At 52.4% G+C, this 13,391-nt stretch overlaps 1 protein-coding gene across 1 annotated transcript in view; it reads left to right on the top strand.

The window, feature by feature from the left end:
* CSNK1G1 (casein kinase 1 gamma 1) overlaps positions 1–12,461 on the top strand; it is a 91,023-nt gene extending 78,562 nt beyond the window's left edge. Inside the window, 4 exon segments of the mRNA XM_005425886.3 lie at positions 1,202–1,309; positions 3,965–4,071; positions 6,265–6,288; positions 9,231–12,461. Of these exon segments, the coding sequence (XP_005425943.2) occupies positions 1,202–1,309; positions 3,965–4,071; positions 6,265–6,288; positions 9,231–9,285 (294 nt within the window). The 3' untranslated portion in view covers positions 9,286–12,461.
* Positions 12,462–13,391: the final 930 nt, after the last annotated feature.

The following is a 13,391-nucleotide window of genomic DNA, read 5'->3' on the forward strand; positions in this document are numbered from 1 at the left end:
CTGGGCAGTGGGAGCCGGGCTCCTGAACATGGCCATGAGAGGCTCCCTTGGAGCAGGGAGGAGACTTGCAGTCCTTGTTTTTCCTCTTAGGCATCCCACTAGATGTTAAGGGTCCTTTCCAGTTTGATCAGATGTTAATAATGTCTCAGTCCTACGGCTTCTTTTACGAGCAAAGGCTCACCCACTGTAAGGAAGAAGCAGTACAGGGCTGGGCTCCAGCAGTGGCAGTGAATTTCCCCACAGTAAACAACAGCTCAAATGTTCTCCCCGATGCTGACAGCGAGAGGGGAGCTGCACCCAGCCCCTTCCCTCAGCCTAAAATCTCATGGTAACTCTGCCCTTCCCCAGAGAAACCCCTCAAGTAAGAGAGTAGCCAGCTGCACACTTTCCTCACCTCCTCCTCCCAGCTGCATCTTTTGTTCTCTTAAGTATCTTAGCAACAGATGGGACAACATTCCCTGAAAGAAAGAAGCAAAAGGAAAAACCCTAACCCCCAACAATGACCCACCTGAGCTTCACGTGCAAGTGCAGAGTGACTCTTCTAAGAAAATAAATGAAGTTCTAATAATTTAAATCACCTGGTGTTCTTCTGTTGGGGGCAAAGAGGAAACTTATTAGCCAAAGCATCTTATCTACTTTTCTGCAGAAACCCAAAAAGCCCCCAATCCTCTCTTCAGTTAAGCAGGTGTGGATGTTTCCTTCTGCACTGCACAGGTGAATCAGCATGTGGAACTGCCTTTGGGTGAAATTAAATGTTTGACTTCGGTTTATGTTGCAAATTTTAGTTTGAAAAGATGTATTTGAGGGAGGTTGAGCTTTGTGAATCCCATCTTGCTGCCGAGCCGAGTGCTCTGCTGCGTGTGGCCTGACAGACATAGTTAAATACTGTCAGTGTAATTGTGGCTGTGCTGAAATCCATGGAAGGGAAGCTGTTCTAAAGAAATTATTTCCAGAATATATCTTTCCCTTCATTCAGCAGCTAAAGGAGATGAAATCCATTCCCACAGTGGATCACTGCAGCCACTACGGAAGGAAATAATGAGGTGCACTTGGTAAAGGGGAATTTTAGCCCAGCTAAAAGTGTAAATGCCTTGCTTTCTGCAAAGAAACTAACTCACTAACCAATACACCTTTATTTCTTCTCCTCGTTCACCTTTTGCCCTCCCTTCTGTTTCTTTCATGCTCCTGAACTCCTGAGCAGGCGTCATCGGATCGCCGAGGGGAGTGGGAGATCCAGCCGAGCCGGCAGACAAATACCTCGTACTTGACATCTCATTTGGCTGCAGATCGACATGGAGGATCTGTGCAGGTACCTCTTCCTTCTGTTGTGTGCAGCTCTTGTGTTAAACCCCCTGAATTCTCCTCAAATTGCAGCAATGTTGTGGTCAGGAGAGCAGTTTCACTGGTGCTGTCCCATACGTCATGCTCAAACCATGGTTTGGGAGGGACCCAAGCTGTGATGGCCAACACCATGGCTTTTACTGTTTCAACAAAGTTTTTTAAGCTTTTTTGAAGTTTTGAGCCTAAATTTGTTAAAGTGAAAACAAAAAGGAGTGGCATTAGTAGATCTGGTCTATTAAGTACCCTCTATTCTATCTTGGAGATGCTCTAGGGCAGTACAAGCAGCTGAAGTAGGATTTGTTGTACATAGTCCCCGTTAATATTGGGAAGAGTTGAGCTGTTCCACAGCAGATCACCACCAGTTTGAGGGCACGGTGGGCACAAGGTGGATCTTCAGAGGGTTGCACTGCCAGGAGATGAGCAGAGGATGTGCAACAGACAGTGCTGGAGCTGGCACTACCAGTGTTTTTAAATTCCTGAAAAATTCATATTTGTGAAGCCCTACATGTCCTGGTTGTCACTCAAGCTCGCTGAGGGACTTTCTGGCACTAAAGCCAGAGTGAGCTGGCTGGACAAGCTGGAGAGAAGGTGCAGGAGTCATCCAAGCAGACAAGAGCTCTGCTATCGCTGCCTCTTTGGCACAGCTTTGCTGTGAGAGCTGGCTCTGCTGTCAGACACAACACCCTGAACAATGGCTCTGGTGAAATGGGAATTAGTGCTTGGAGCAGGACAGAGCTGAGCCAAGGAGACAGGTAGTGCAGGATGTCCCTAAGGAAAATGCAGATTAGGTTGACATTTTTACTCATTCTTGATATTTAGCTGGGTTTAATGTGGTTTTGGCTTGATTAGCCTCGGTTCTCTTTTAATTTAAAGATATTTTAGTGAGAAACAGAAAAACAAAAATCAGGAGAACCTGATGAATGTGTAGCTCTGCTCTCAGATGTGAGCAGAGAGTAAGCTGGAGAAGTGTCCAAGGTCAGGGTAGGTGGAGTTTGGAGGAACCTGTTCTAGTGGAAGGTGTCCCTGCCCATGTCAAGGGGTTGGATTAGATGAACTCTAAGGGTTCTTTCTGACACAAACCAATCTGTGATTGTACAGCTTTAGCACTCAATACAGAGTACATATTCTTATTTAATTTTTTTTATGTGAGTGTCCCGTTCCACAATAAAAGGAGCTTAGAAGCAAGCCTACAAGTCCTACAAGTGAGCCCCCACTCCCTCCTAGCAGCCCAAAGCAAAATGACCCTCCTTGTGTCATAGTTAGCTGCTTTTATGTGTTAATGTTCTTCCCACAGCCTGAATTCCCTGGACATTCTTCATGGGCAGGTGGGGAGAGGTCACTCACAGTCCGATCACGGAGGCTTTCTCTGCCCTGACTGGCTGTGAGAAGCCTCCCCAGGGACAGGGCTGCTAGCACAGCTCTTACAGGAATCTTTCATCTCATGTATAACATATGTTGAGGCATGAATAAAAATCATATTGGTCCCTCTTAGTGAGGGGAATGTTTCCTTGTGACAGCAGCACTGAAGCAGCCCTAGGAATCGGATGGGAAGAGTTGCCAACCTGAGCAGTTTACAAGCTCCTTGTGCCACTGTAAGCACTAAAATTCTGCTTATCTGCAGTTGAGAACAGGAAATGTGCTGTGTGTGGCTGCTAAGCTGCAGAGGCTGGAATTGTTCCTCAGCAGACACCCCAGCTCGTGCTGGACTTTGGCAGGTCAGCAGCTTCGAGTCCCCATTCCCTTTAAGGCAGAATTTGCCACATGAAGATGAAGTGGCGGCATGTGAAAAGCAAGGAGGAAAATCAAAGCCTTTTGTAACATGGAATTTAACAAGCAGCTGAACAAAGTGTGGGAAGAGCCCTGTGAACAACACAATTAAGTGCCAGTGCTCTGCAGATCTGCATGGGAAGCATGGGGGTCTGGAGAACCCAGGGCAGCCGAGGCATGATGAGTAAGGAAAGGGGTGAACACCAAGGAGTTGTCACTCGAGGAGAGCACCATGTGAGCTGAGTTCTAACCTGTCCTGGCAGAGCCCAAGGGGACTGTTTGACAGAAACAGCAGCTCCTTGTAGGACTGAAGTGTTCAAAATTAACATAATGTGCTGACTAGGGGACATCTGCTGCAAGGGCTTCCTTCCCTTCATCCCTGGTGCTCAGATCATCCAGAGCCACCAGGAGTTCTGAGTGCCACCCCTACCCCCACCCCATGGGAAATGCCTCCTTTTACCTTGTAGAAAGGCTAAGAGGAGGTCCTGTCAGACAACAGGACTGAGCTGCTCACCTGTAAAAATGTCAGGAGGAAACAATCAGCATGGTACAGCTCGTGTGTGTAGATGGGACTGGCAATCAGTGCTCACACCAGTGCCTGCACTCCCAGAGGGGCCTCTCAATGCAAAGTCGTGGGCTGGGCACAGGAATGTGAGCAGGGGAGCACACACACAGCCCCTGCCTGCTGCTCTGCCTTGGCTGCTCCAGCCTGGAGACTCCAAGGCACCCACAAAACTCAGCAGCCTCCTGAGAGGGTGAAAAGAGACAGGAGTAAATGGTGATTTGCCAGCTTTCCCATTCCCTCAGCAGCCCTTGCCAGGCAGCCTGGTGAACGGGATGTTCCTTTGTGTTGCAGGTGGTGAGCTCAACCAACGGGGAGCTGAACGTGGACGACCCAACAGGAGCGCACTCCAACGCACCCATCACGGCGCAGGCGGAGGTGGAGGTGGTGGAGGAAGCTAAGTACGTTTGCTTTACACCAGGCTTTCCACTGGTTGGTCATTATCCTTCTCCTGGGAAGCGAGTGGGGACATTTTTCTGTGGCAAAGTCCTCAGTGCTCGTGTCCCATGCCCTTTTCCTTGCCTATTGCTGCTTTTGTGCATGGTGCCTTCAGTGCTGCTGCTGCTGCTGCTTCTCTTTGACACTTGTCATGCCTGGAGAACAGAACTCTTACTCAGAGCATGTATTGCCAGATAGACATTTCAGTAGCACAGATACCAAAATCCTGGGAGCTGATCTCAGGAATCCCAGTGAGCAGCCCCCATTGCAGAGGGAGAACACACTGTGCTTTTGTGCTGAGAGTGTAGGAGTAGCTTGAGCATAGCTCAGCAAAGAGATCCTTGGTCTGAGAGTTGTCACTTCATTTCTGGCTGTGAGAGGTGTGTGACAGGTATCCAGAACAGGCTGGAAGTAACTCTTGCAGGGATGGGTTGTTCTCCCTGGGGGTTCTCTTGGTCCAGCCCTGAGAAGCTGAGTGAGAGGAACCAGAAGTAGCTTGTTGAGGAGAAAGTGCTCCCTCTAAGCTGACCTCTCCTGTAGCTTGTGGTCAGGTGTGAGAACTGCTGTCAGAGCTGCTGCTCTGACCATTTTGGCTCCTGTCCTGTATCCAGCACCATCATGTCACCTTTTGCACCTTGTCACCACCTCTGAACTCAACTGAGACCTGTCACTGCAGGGTCACCACAGAGTTCTGGCACCCCCTGAGTGAGGGGGTGAGCACTGAACTGGTCAGTGCTGAGACATGGCCCAGCTGCCTGGTTATTATTTGACTGGGTGATCCTGGTGCCACTTGTCCCCCATTGTTTGCCTCAACCTGTGCAGGCACTTCTGTATGAAGAGGAAAAGTGGCAGGTGTAATACAGGAAGGGTGTATGGATGGAAAAGGTCCCTAGGTGTGTGTCATCTGTGCTGGTTGTCCTGAAGGTCTTCTGCTCTCTGTTCCCCACTCCCTCAGGGATTCCCCAATCCCTCGGGAAGCCATGTGTGTGGGGTCTTGCTCGCTGGTAGCTGGCCTGGCCTTGATCCCAGCAGCCACAGGCACACCTTCTCCTCCCAGCCCAGGAAGCCTCAGATTTGCTGCAGGCTCCTCATCAAGCTGGGAGGGTGGGGGAGATCTTGAGGAGCAGCTTCCAGAGTGGGCAACATTCCTGTTAGACGTGGTTTGTGTGGCCAACAGAGACCACCAGCTTGGCATCATGGGCTCTGAAGGGGGTCCCCCTGGGCATGTGTCTCCTAGGATGGGGCAGATTGTCATCCTCAACAGTTCTGATCCAACAACCCAGTGCAAGGAAGAACCAGGAACATCTCCAGCCCATGTTTGTGCAGTGAGGCCAGGTCCAGCCCCACTCTTGTGTACTAGGGAGATGTCAAGCCAGGTGGGAAGGAGCTGTGCCACCCAGGCCCTATCCCACTGCACATGGAGCTGTCCTGTCTCTCTCCAGCCCTTGTTTGTGTGCTCCCAGATAGGTTTTGGAGGTGCTGGGAAGCAGAGCATATGCTGCTTTGCACTGACAGGTTTGGGGTCTCTTGTAATTCCCAAGCATAGATCACTTCATTCTGTTTGCCACAGGGAAGGCTTTGTCTTTCCTTACGTCTCTGATCACACATGGACAAAGGACTTTGGGATTCTGCTGTGCAGGAAAGGGTGCCAGAGAGAGCTGGCAGGAGCTGGAGCTGGGCTCTGTGTTTTGAGATGCTGTGCAGTAGCAGGATGGGCTTTCCCTGGCACTCCACAGGCAGAGCTGTGCCAATGCTCCTGCTTGGAGCGTGCTGGAGAACAGCTCCGGATTCTGGCAGTGGGTGTCGCTGGAGGGCAGGTCCCAGGTGTAGATCCATCATCGGGCCCTTCTGCTGCTGCTGGAGCTGCAGGGGACAAGAGCTGATGGTGGCCTGGGGTTCCTTTCTGACCCCAGCCCCGGATAAGAGCCCGAGGGCTGTGGTGCCTCCGTGGAGCGGGCGTTGGTCGGAGCCCCGTGCCCTGCAGAGGTGCGAGGGCAGAGCAGTGTGAGTGCTGGGGCGGGCGGCGGGCAGGCCTGCTGTGTGTCTGCCGCTCTGCACTGCATGTTTGCATGGCTGCAGTGACTCGCTTCCATCCCACCTCTGTGAACTAATCGCTCTTTCTTCCTTTCTGTGTTTTTTCTCTATACTCTCTGTAGCTGCCTGAAAATGCTCAACTTGTGGTGAGTCCCTCTCTCCAGTCCACATGCAAGGGGGAGCGGACCAGACTAGACTGGGGTTGGCAAAACCAAACCCACCAAACGCTAAAAAGGCACAAAGTCAAAGCCAACCCAGAGCCGTTTTGATTTTAGGACCATTTGCAATATTGGGGAGGGCATGGGCTGTGTCTGACCGGCCACACTAGGCTGAGGGATTTGGCTGATCTCTGAATGGATGGATGCAAAATCAGATTTGAATCCTTTCCTATTTGGCTTTCCATCTCCCCCAAAACGTTTTATGTCTGTGAGCAGATGATGCCTGATGGAGTTGGGCAGAGTCAGGCCGAGGCTGGCTGAGCCTCTTGCAGGAATTCCTCACGCAGACGGTCACAAAGCGAAAACCCTGCACTGAGTGTTGAGGAGAGGGGCCACTCACTTCCTTGGAAAGTCTCCTCTCGGAGAAGCACAGGCCAGAGAGGATGGCAGGACGAGGCCAGGGAGTCCTCATTAGTGACAGAGCCCCTACTGAGAGAGGACAGGTGGAAGGTGGCTCCTTTCCAGCCAGCTAAGGTGCAGGTGAATGGGCTTCTCCAGGAAAGAAGGGGTGGAAAGGTTGGGATTAGCACTGGTCCAAGCCCAGCTTGGTGTTTTATCAGACATTTGAAGCTGTAGTGTTCCAGTCTTAGATTGTCCCAGGAGATGCCCCTTGGGGAAACCACGTACCCAGTAAGTGAAGGGCCATGCAGACACTCAGATGAGTTTGTAGGTTCCAGGATGGGCTGATGGGTGGAACTTGCCACAGAGCGAGGGGGCCAAGCCCGTGTGTGGCGAGGAATGTCCTTGTTGGATGAGAGACTGACTCTGCCCTGCTCTCCATAGGCATTGCCTCCAATACCTCTGGCATCTCTGGCTTCTCTGTATGTCGTAGTCTGGGGCTGTTCTCTTGGGCATCATCTGCATGCAGAGAGATCACGTTCTGTAATTGTCAGCCTGCCTTATCCTTTTATTTTGGTGTTTTGCCTCTGCCTGTCTGAACTGCCAGGACTTCCTTTCCTGAACCCTTCCCTGGACCTTTGAGTAAGAGCCTAAAAAGACAGTCACAAGGAAAACCAGCCAGAAGTCAGTCAGCTCCCTTTGTTCGGTGCCCAAGGAGTCGAGTGCTGCTCAGCCCCTTCTTCCCTTACCCGCTGCATGCCAAACCATCACTCGTGCATCCTCCATCCTCTCCCTGTGACGTGCCCCTTACTCACCATCGCACAAGCCATGAAGGAAGGTGGCTACTGTGGGACAAATACTGCAACAGGCTAAAGCAGGACATGGTGGCAGATGGCCCGGGACAACAAAATGCCAGAGCAGTCCTGGGGTGGGGGTTCCAGCCTGGGATGGGGGTGCTGAGGTGGCAGACAAACACCTCAGGGTGGGTGGGCAGCAATGGAGGCATCACTTGCCCTGCAAGGACAAGGGCTTTGCATTTCTCCTCGTCCCACCACCGAGCTGGGCCTTTCAGGAGCCTAGAGACAAATCATGGACATCAGTCCATGCACTGGGAGGAGTCCCTCCTCTTGAGGGGCTGTGGGAGCTCTCCATGTCACAGGGAGAGTTGTTTATTCTCCCAAGCAGTCAATCTGTGCTGGCAGGCTCAGCTCATGGCAGGTTGTGCTCACACATCGCTTTTGCACCCCAGAGTGAAGCTTGTGCACCCAGGGACAAGTATCTGGGTGAGAGTTCCTCCAGCTCTGAGAGGACAGGGGTGTAAAGCTGACACTCCATGAGGGACCCAATGAAAAATAGTTTGGAGAAGATGGTAGAATGGTTTGGAATGTTTTTAGCCTACAACAGATGGTTGTAGGAAAAAACAGTCTTTGCATCCTCATGTTTGCCTGCCAGAGCTCAGGGAGCATTTGAACGACACACTCAGGCACATGGTTGGATTCTTGGGGCTGTCCAGCCAGGAGTTGGACTCAGTGATCCTTGTGGGTCTCTTCCAACTCGGGATCTTCTAAGACTCAGTGGTCTACTCTGGTTGTTTATGCAAGCATCCCTTCCAGCAGCCTGAAAGAGCAGTCTTCCAGCATCACCCAGGCTTCTCCAGGGACAGCTGTCCCAGCAGATGGAGAAAGACACATAGCTTAGGAGGACTCTCACAGATGTGCAGAGCATTCCTGACAGCGGGCTCAGGGTAGAAAGGTAGATACATGTTCAGCACCAAGGAATTCTGCAGGAAGCCAGGAGGAGTTTAGGCTCTGGATGACTGCTCCCAGTGTATCCCACAGGGAACCCACCGCTCCTCACGGTTCAGCTGCGTTGGGCGTTCCTCTCCCCACCTCAGCCTTCACTCTCCATCCTTCTTGCTTCCCCTAATCCTGTGCACCACCCTCACATCGGATGGGGGAAGAAGCAGGGGTTCTGCATCCCGGCACTGAGTGATTGATCCAAGGTGGAAGCTCTGGTTGTCATGAAAGGTTCAGTAAAGAAACCTGGTCCCTGAGCCGAGGTCTCTTTGGAACTCGTTTTGTTAGTGAACAGTAGTGAAAACCGTGTGTCTTGTGGCTGGGAAAAGCAGCCAGAGCTCACCTCCCCAGTCCAGTTCCTCTGGGGTGGGACAGAGGGAGTGCAGCACCTGGGTCCCTGTTTTACTGCTTTCCCAGATGGCTCCTTGCCTTCCAGCGGAGCCTGGGAGGGTCAAGCCTAGCTGGGAGGGAGAAGCCTGGCTGGCACTCTGGGGCCTGGCAGTGAGACACCCCAGCTGGCCATGCCTGGTCTCCCAGGCCAGGCTGGAGGTGTCACCCACCCACCAGCACCTGCCCCCCATCCCGGCAGCGTGGTGGGGCCCAGGCCGGGCAGGCAGAGATGCTGTTGCATGAGGACAAGTGGGGGGATGGCAGGGACATCATGGGGACATTGTGGGGATATCACAGGCTGCCAGGCATGGGGCTGACTCTCCCTCCTTGTCCTTTGTGCCCCAGGTGCTGCTGCTTCTTTAAGAGGAAACGGAAGAAGACGGCTCAGCGTCACAAGTGACCGGTGCCTCCTGGGCCTTGCAGGAACCACCACGCCTGCAGCTCCTGCCCTGTCTTACTGGAAGGGGCTTCTCTTTAGGAGGAAGGAGGAGGAGGCATAGGAGGAAGAGAGAAAAACGAAAACAAAAAAGAAAAAAAAAACCCAAGTGACATTTTAAACCAAAAAGAGAAGAAAACGTTCCAAAACAAACCACTCTGGGGTGGATCTGCTGAATGGTCTCCCTCATTCACTCCAAGCCTGAAGCTCCTTTTGGGACCAGGACTGTGGCTGGCTCAGGTCTTGGTCGCCCTGGGAGGGGGGCTGGCTGGCTGACCCTCCTTCCCATTGTTTACGGTGAAGGCATCGTTGACGCAAACCTGAGGACTGTGCTTAGTTCCTGCTCACTTTCCTCCCCTCCCTCCCCTGCACTCTGCTCCTCTGTCCTCCTCCCTCCTTAATTAAGTGAAGAAATTCCATAGGCTCGATTGGCTGTGGAGAGGGCAGGAGGATGCGGGGCAAGCAGGAGAGTTGCTAGGAGAAGGGCCTGACTGCTGCAGCAGGAAGAGACAGGTTCTCTCTGTGGCTCCTTGGGAACAGTTACACTGTAATGTGCAAGCTGTGAGAAATTTGCAATCTACTGTTCCAGTTAGGGTTTTTTTTTTCCGGCTCCCTTGACACCTCCCTCCTGTGACAGTAACAGAGCAGTGTGGATTGTTTTAAAGAAGCTGAGGTCGTTGCACTTTTTATTATTTTTAGCATTTACAGATGCACATTGTATCTGTGGATCTCTGCGTGGCCACGCCAGCGCAGGCAGACATCCAGCGGGGAGGATGGCGGGGTGCACGGAAATGCCCTTGGTTGAGTGGGGATGTCCACAACCCTCGTGCCAGTCTGGGGCTCCTGACGCCCACCTTGGGCCGCGCGCTGAGGAAAGCATACTTGAATTTCCAATCACCCTTCCTAGCTGCCAGTGAATGTCCTTGCCATGGTTTCCTACACCGTGCCTGACCCAGCATGGGCCGGAGGGAGCGGCGTGGCCTTTGCCAAGCCAGAGAAATTTGTGCTGGTCTGAGAGGTAGATCAGGATTGAGGTTCCTAGGAAACAGCCATTTCCTGAAGCGTGGGCATTTCTCGGTGTGGGTAGCCAGGCAGCCTTCCCAAATCCCTCCTTGGGCTGGTTGGGAACCTTCTGCAAGAACATATTAGTGGGAGGAAAGCATCCCCAGCAGGGGAGAGGATACTTCATGCCTTAACACTGATCCCATCTCCCGGTGGTCAGATAGGTTTGACTGGAATCGCCTTCACATCCTCTCTGTGAGCACGGGGCACCATCCCACCCCTGCAGCAGCCACGGTTCTCCTGCACCACTTTGAGCCAAACCAATAGCAAGGAAAGGGCTTGGGGTGCTTTGCACACCCAGAAAAACACTGAAATCATGCATCCAACTGCAGTGTTTCCCAAATTGGAGATGAGGCTGCCAGGGGTAACTGGAGAGGTAGCAGGGTATGTGGGAGAACTCGAGCAGCTTTGGGGAGGTTATAAGTAGTTCATTGGACTTTGTCTTTCCAAGTGTGACACCAGATCAGGCTGGAATAGTTCAGTTGTCATAAACTTGGGCCTGGCTTACCCAAAAATCATGGAGAGCATGAAGGGAGGAAAGGGAGAGACTAGATCTCATTCTTGTTTATTTGATTTAATGCTAAGCTGTGTAGCTTGGAGTTCACAGAGCAGCATTGCCAGGAGGTTCAGTTTCCCTGGCTGGGTAGGAGCAGGCTTAGAGGGCACGAGATCAGCCTGGGCAGCAAGCTCCGGGCTTGCTCCTCATGCATTCCTGAGCCAGGCAGACACTGCTGTGGTGCCAGGGTGGAGAAGCCTCCCTCCTGGCCAGGATCCCTGCAGGGCATCTCTTCTCCATTCTCTGCTGCGTTCTCTCCATGCCTTATCCCCGAGAGCGCGACGGAGGCGCAGAGCCCTCGGTTCACACATGCACCTCCTTCCTTCCCCCTCAGCAAAGCGCTTTCCTCCAGCCAGGCCATGGGCTGGGGTGGGAACAGGGCAGGAAGGGCACCGCTCACCTCCCACAGGCACACTGTGCCAGGTGTGCAGCCCACGGGCACATTCCACCTTTCTCCCTCCAAACTCCTCCGCTGCCAGTGGTTCCCAGGAGCTGCGTCTGTGGCACAGGCATTCCTCTCTCTGCTGTAGGAAACCATGGTTTGGCATCTTGGGAAGGTGTCCAGGGGCAGGGGCGCTCCCCGGGAGCCGCCCTGCCCACTGCCCACAGAGCTGGCCCTGAGACACTTGCGTTGCTGCCCTCCCAAGCCCCACTAAGTGCCTGTCACCAGAACTCGATTCCTTCTGCATCTCCTGCCGTGTTTGGTCATTCCTCGCTGCCTCCGCTCAAGGAGCAGCTTGTAGTTGCAGCATATGTAAGTGTTTGCAGGGTGAGGGAGGGCGGGGGGGAAAGGGGCCATCTCAACAGGTTTTGTTCCTAAATGTTTTTGGTTTCTTTTTGTTTCGTTGTTTTTTTGGGGGTTTTTTGGTTGGTTTTTTTTTTTTTTAAGTGAATGTATTTGATCGTTTAGAAACTTTCCTGACCTTGTTTTTAAGTGGGTTGGTTTGAAAGCTGTTTCATGGTGACCCACTACAGGTTCTCTCCAGAGATACGGTGTTCTTTTAATCCTACAATGATGTGTTTGTAGGGGAGGACTGTCCCCCCACGGCATGCTGGTAATGCTCACTTGTACCAAGCCCTCTTGCACTATAATCGTACGTTGGACTCTTCAAAAAAAAAAAAAAGGGCAAAGATGTGGGGTGGCTTTTTAACAAAAAAAAAAAAAAATTAAAAAAAAAAAAGAAAGAAAAGACAATAAAGCAGGTTACCAGCAAGTCCTGTGCTTGAGGGAACCGCTGTCCCCGGGGAGCTCGGAGGTGACAAGGAGAGCAGCCAGACTGAGCCAGCCATGCTGTGGTAGGACGTAGGGCATTAACCTGGGCAGTCCCTCCTCTCCCTGCCGGGAGCAGTTGGCAGCCAGGAGACCCCAGGCAGGGGAGGGCTCCTGGGGGCTCCTGGTGCAGGTGCCTCTGACGCGGCTCTCGGCCCTCCAACGTTGCGATGCAGTCTTCTGAGGTATCAAGTGAGATGATTTTTTTTTTTTTTCAATAAAACATTGCACTGCTGCATTGTTCTCCATGAATAGAAGTATTTATTACCTCAGCCTGACCACGGCACTTGTGTTTTGTCTTCCTTTGGCTCTGCTGGGCGTTTGTGTCACTCTCTGTTCCCTTTGGAGGGGACAGTGCATGGGTGGGACCTTGTGAGACCTTCTCAACACTTCATGCTTTACAGCCATGGGTGGTTCAGCCTTATGGAGCTCAGCCAAGGCATGGTGGTACTGATTTCCCTTCTCCCTGGGCACACACATTCCCACTTCAGCCATCCTGGAATGCAGGATGCCGTGTCCCTGAGGCAGAAGGGACCACAGGGAGAGGGGTACTGGGAGTTGCCCCCTTGGCAAGGCTGTGGGATAAAAACTGAAGGAAGGAGTGAGAGAAGCCCTAATTCCTCTTAAATACCTGGAGAGGCCGGGCTGGAAGCCCACAGGATTTTCTGTGGTGTTGCAGATGCCGATGTTCAGCTTAGCACCATCACTGGAAGTGTCACTGCCCATGGCAGGGGTTAGACTCGTAAAGGTCCCTTCGAACCCAGACCGGTCTGTGATTGCAAATCCTGCACTTAGCTGAACATGTGGGAATGAGGTTTTCATCAGGTCTGGGGCACTGTCAGTCCCCACAAAGATAAACCTCAAAGATGGAGATGTGGGTTCCAAGGGTCAGGCAGGGAGCCTTTGAGGTTCATCTCCTTCTCAGAGCGCACGTGTCCCCGGACAAATTTTTGGGACTGAGAAATGAAAGATCATACTAAAAATAGTACATTTAAGGCTGGGAATTAGGGGGAAAAATGCCACACGAGAGATCAGAGTGTGGAGCAGGTCCCAACTGTGGGCACACTTTGGTTCAGGTGTCTCTAGTTTGGCTCTCGGGCGGCATCTCTCCAACGCGCCCGCTCAGCCATTGACCGCAGCCATTCAGCTCGCCGGGGGCTCGGCTCGTCCTCCCTCCGCGGG

The sequence above is a fragment of the Geospiza fortis genome, unplaced genomic scaffold (genome assembly GCF_000277835.1).
Source record: "Geospiza fortis unplaced genomic scaffold, GeoFor_1.0 scaffold317, whole genome shotgun sequence".
NCBI classification, from domain to species: Eukaryota; Metazoa; Chordata; class Aves; order Passeriformes; family Thraupidae; genus Geospiza; species Geospiza fortis.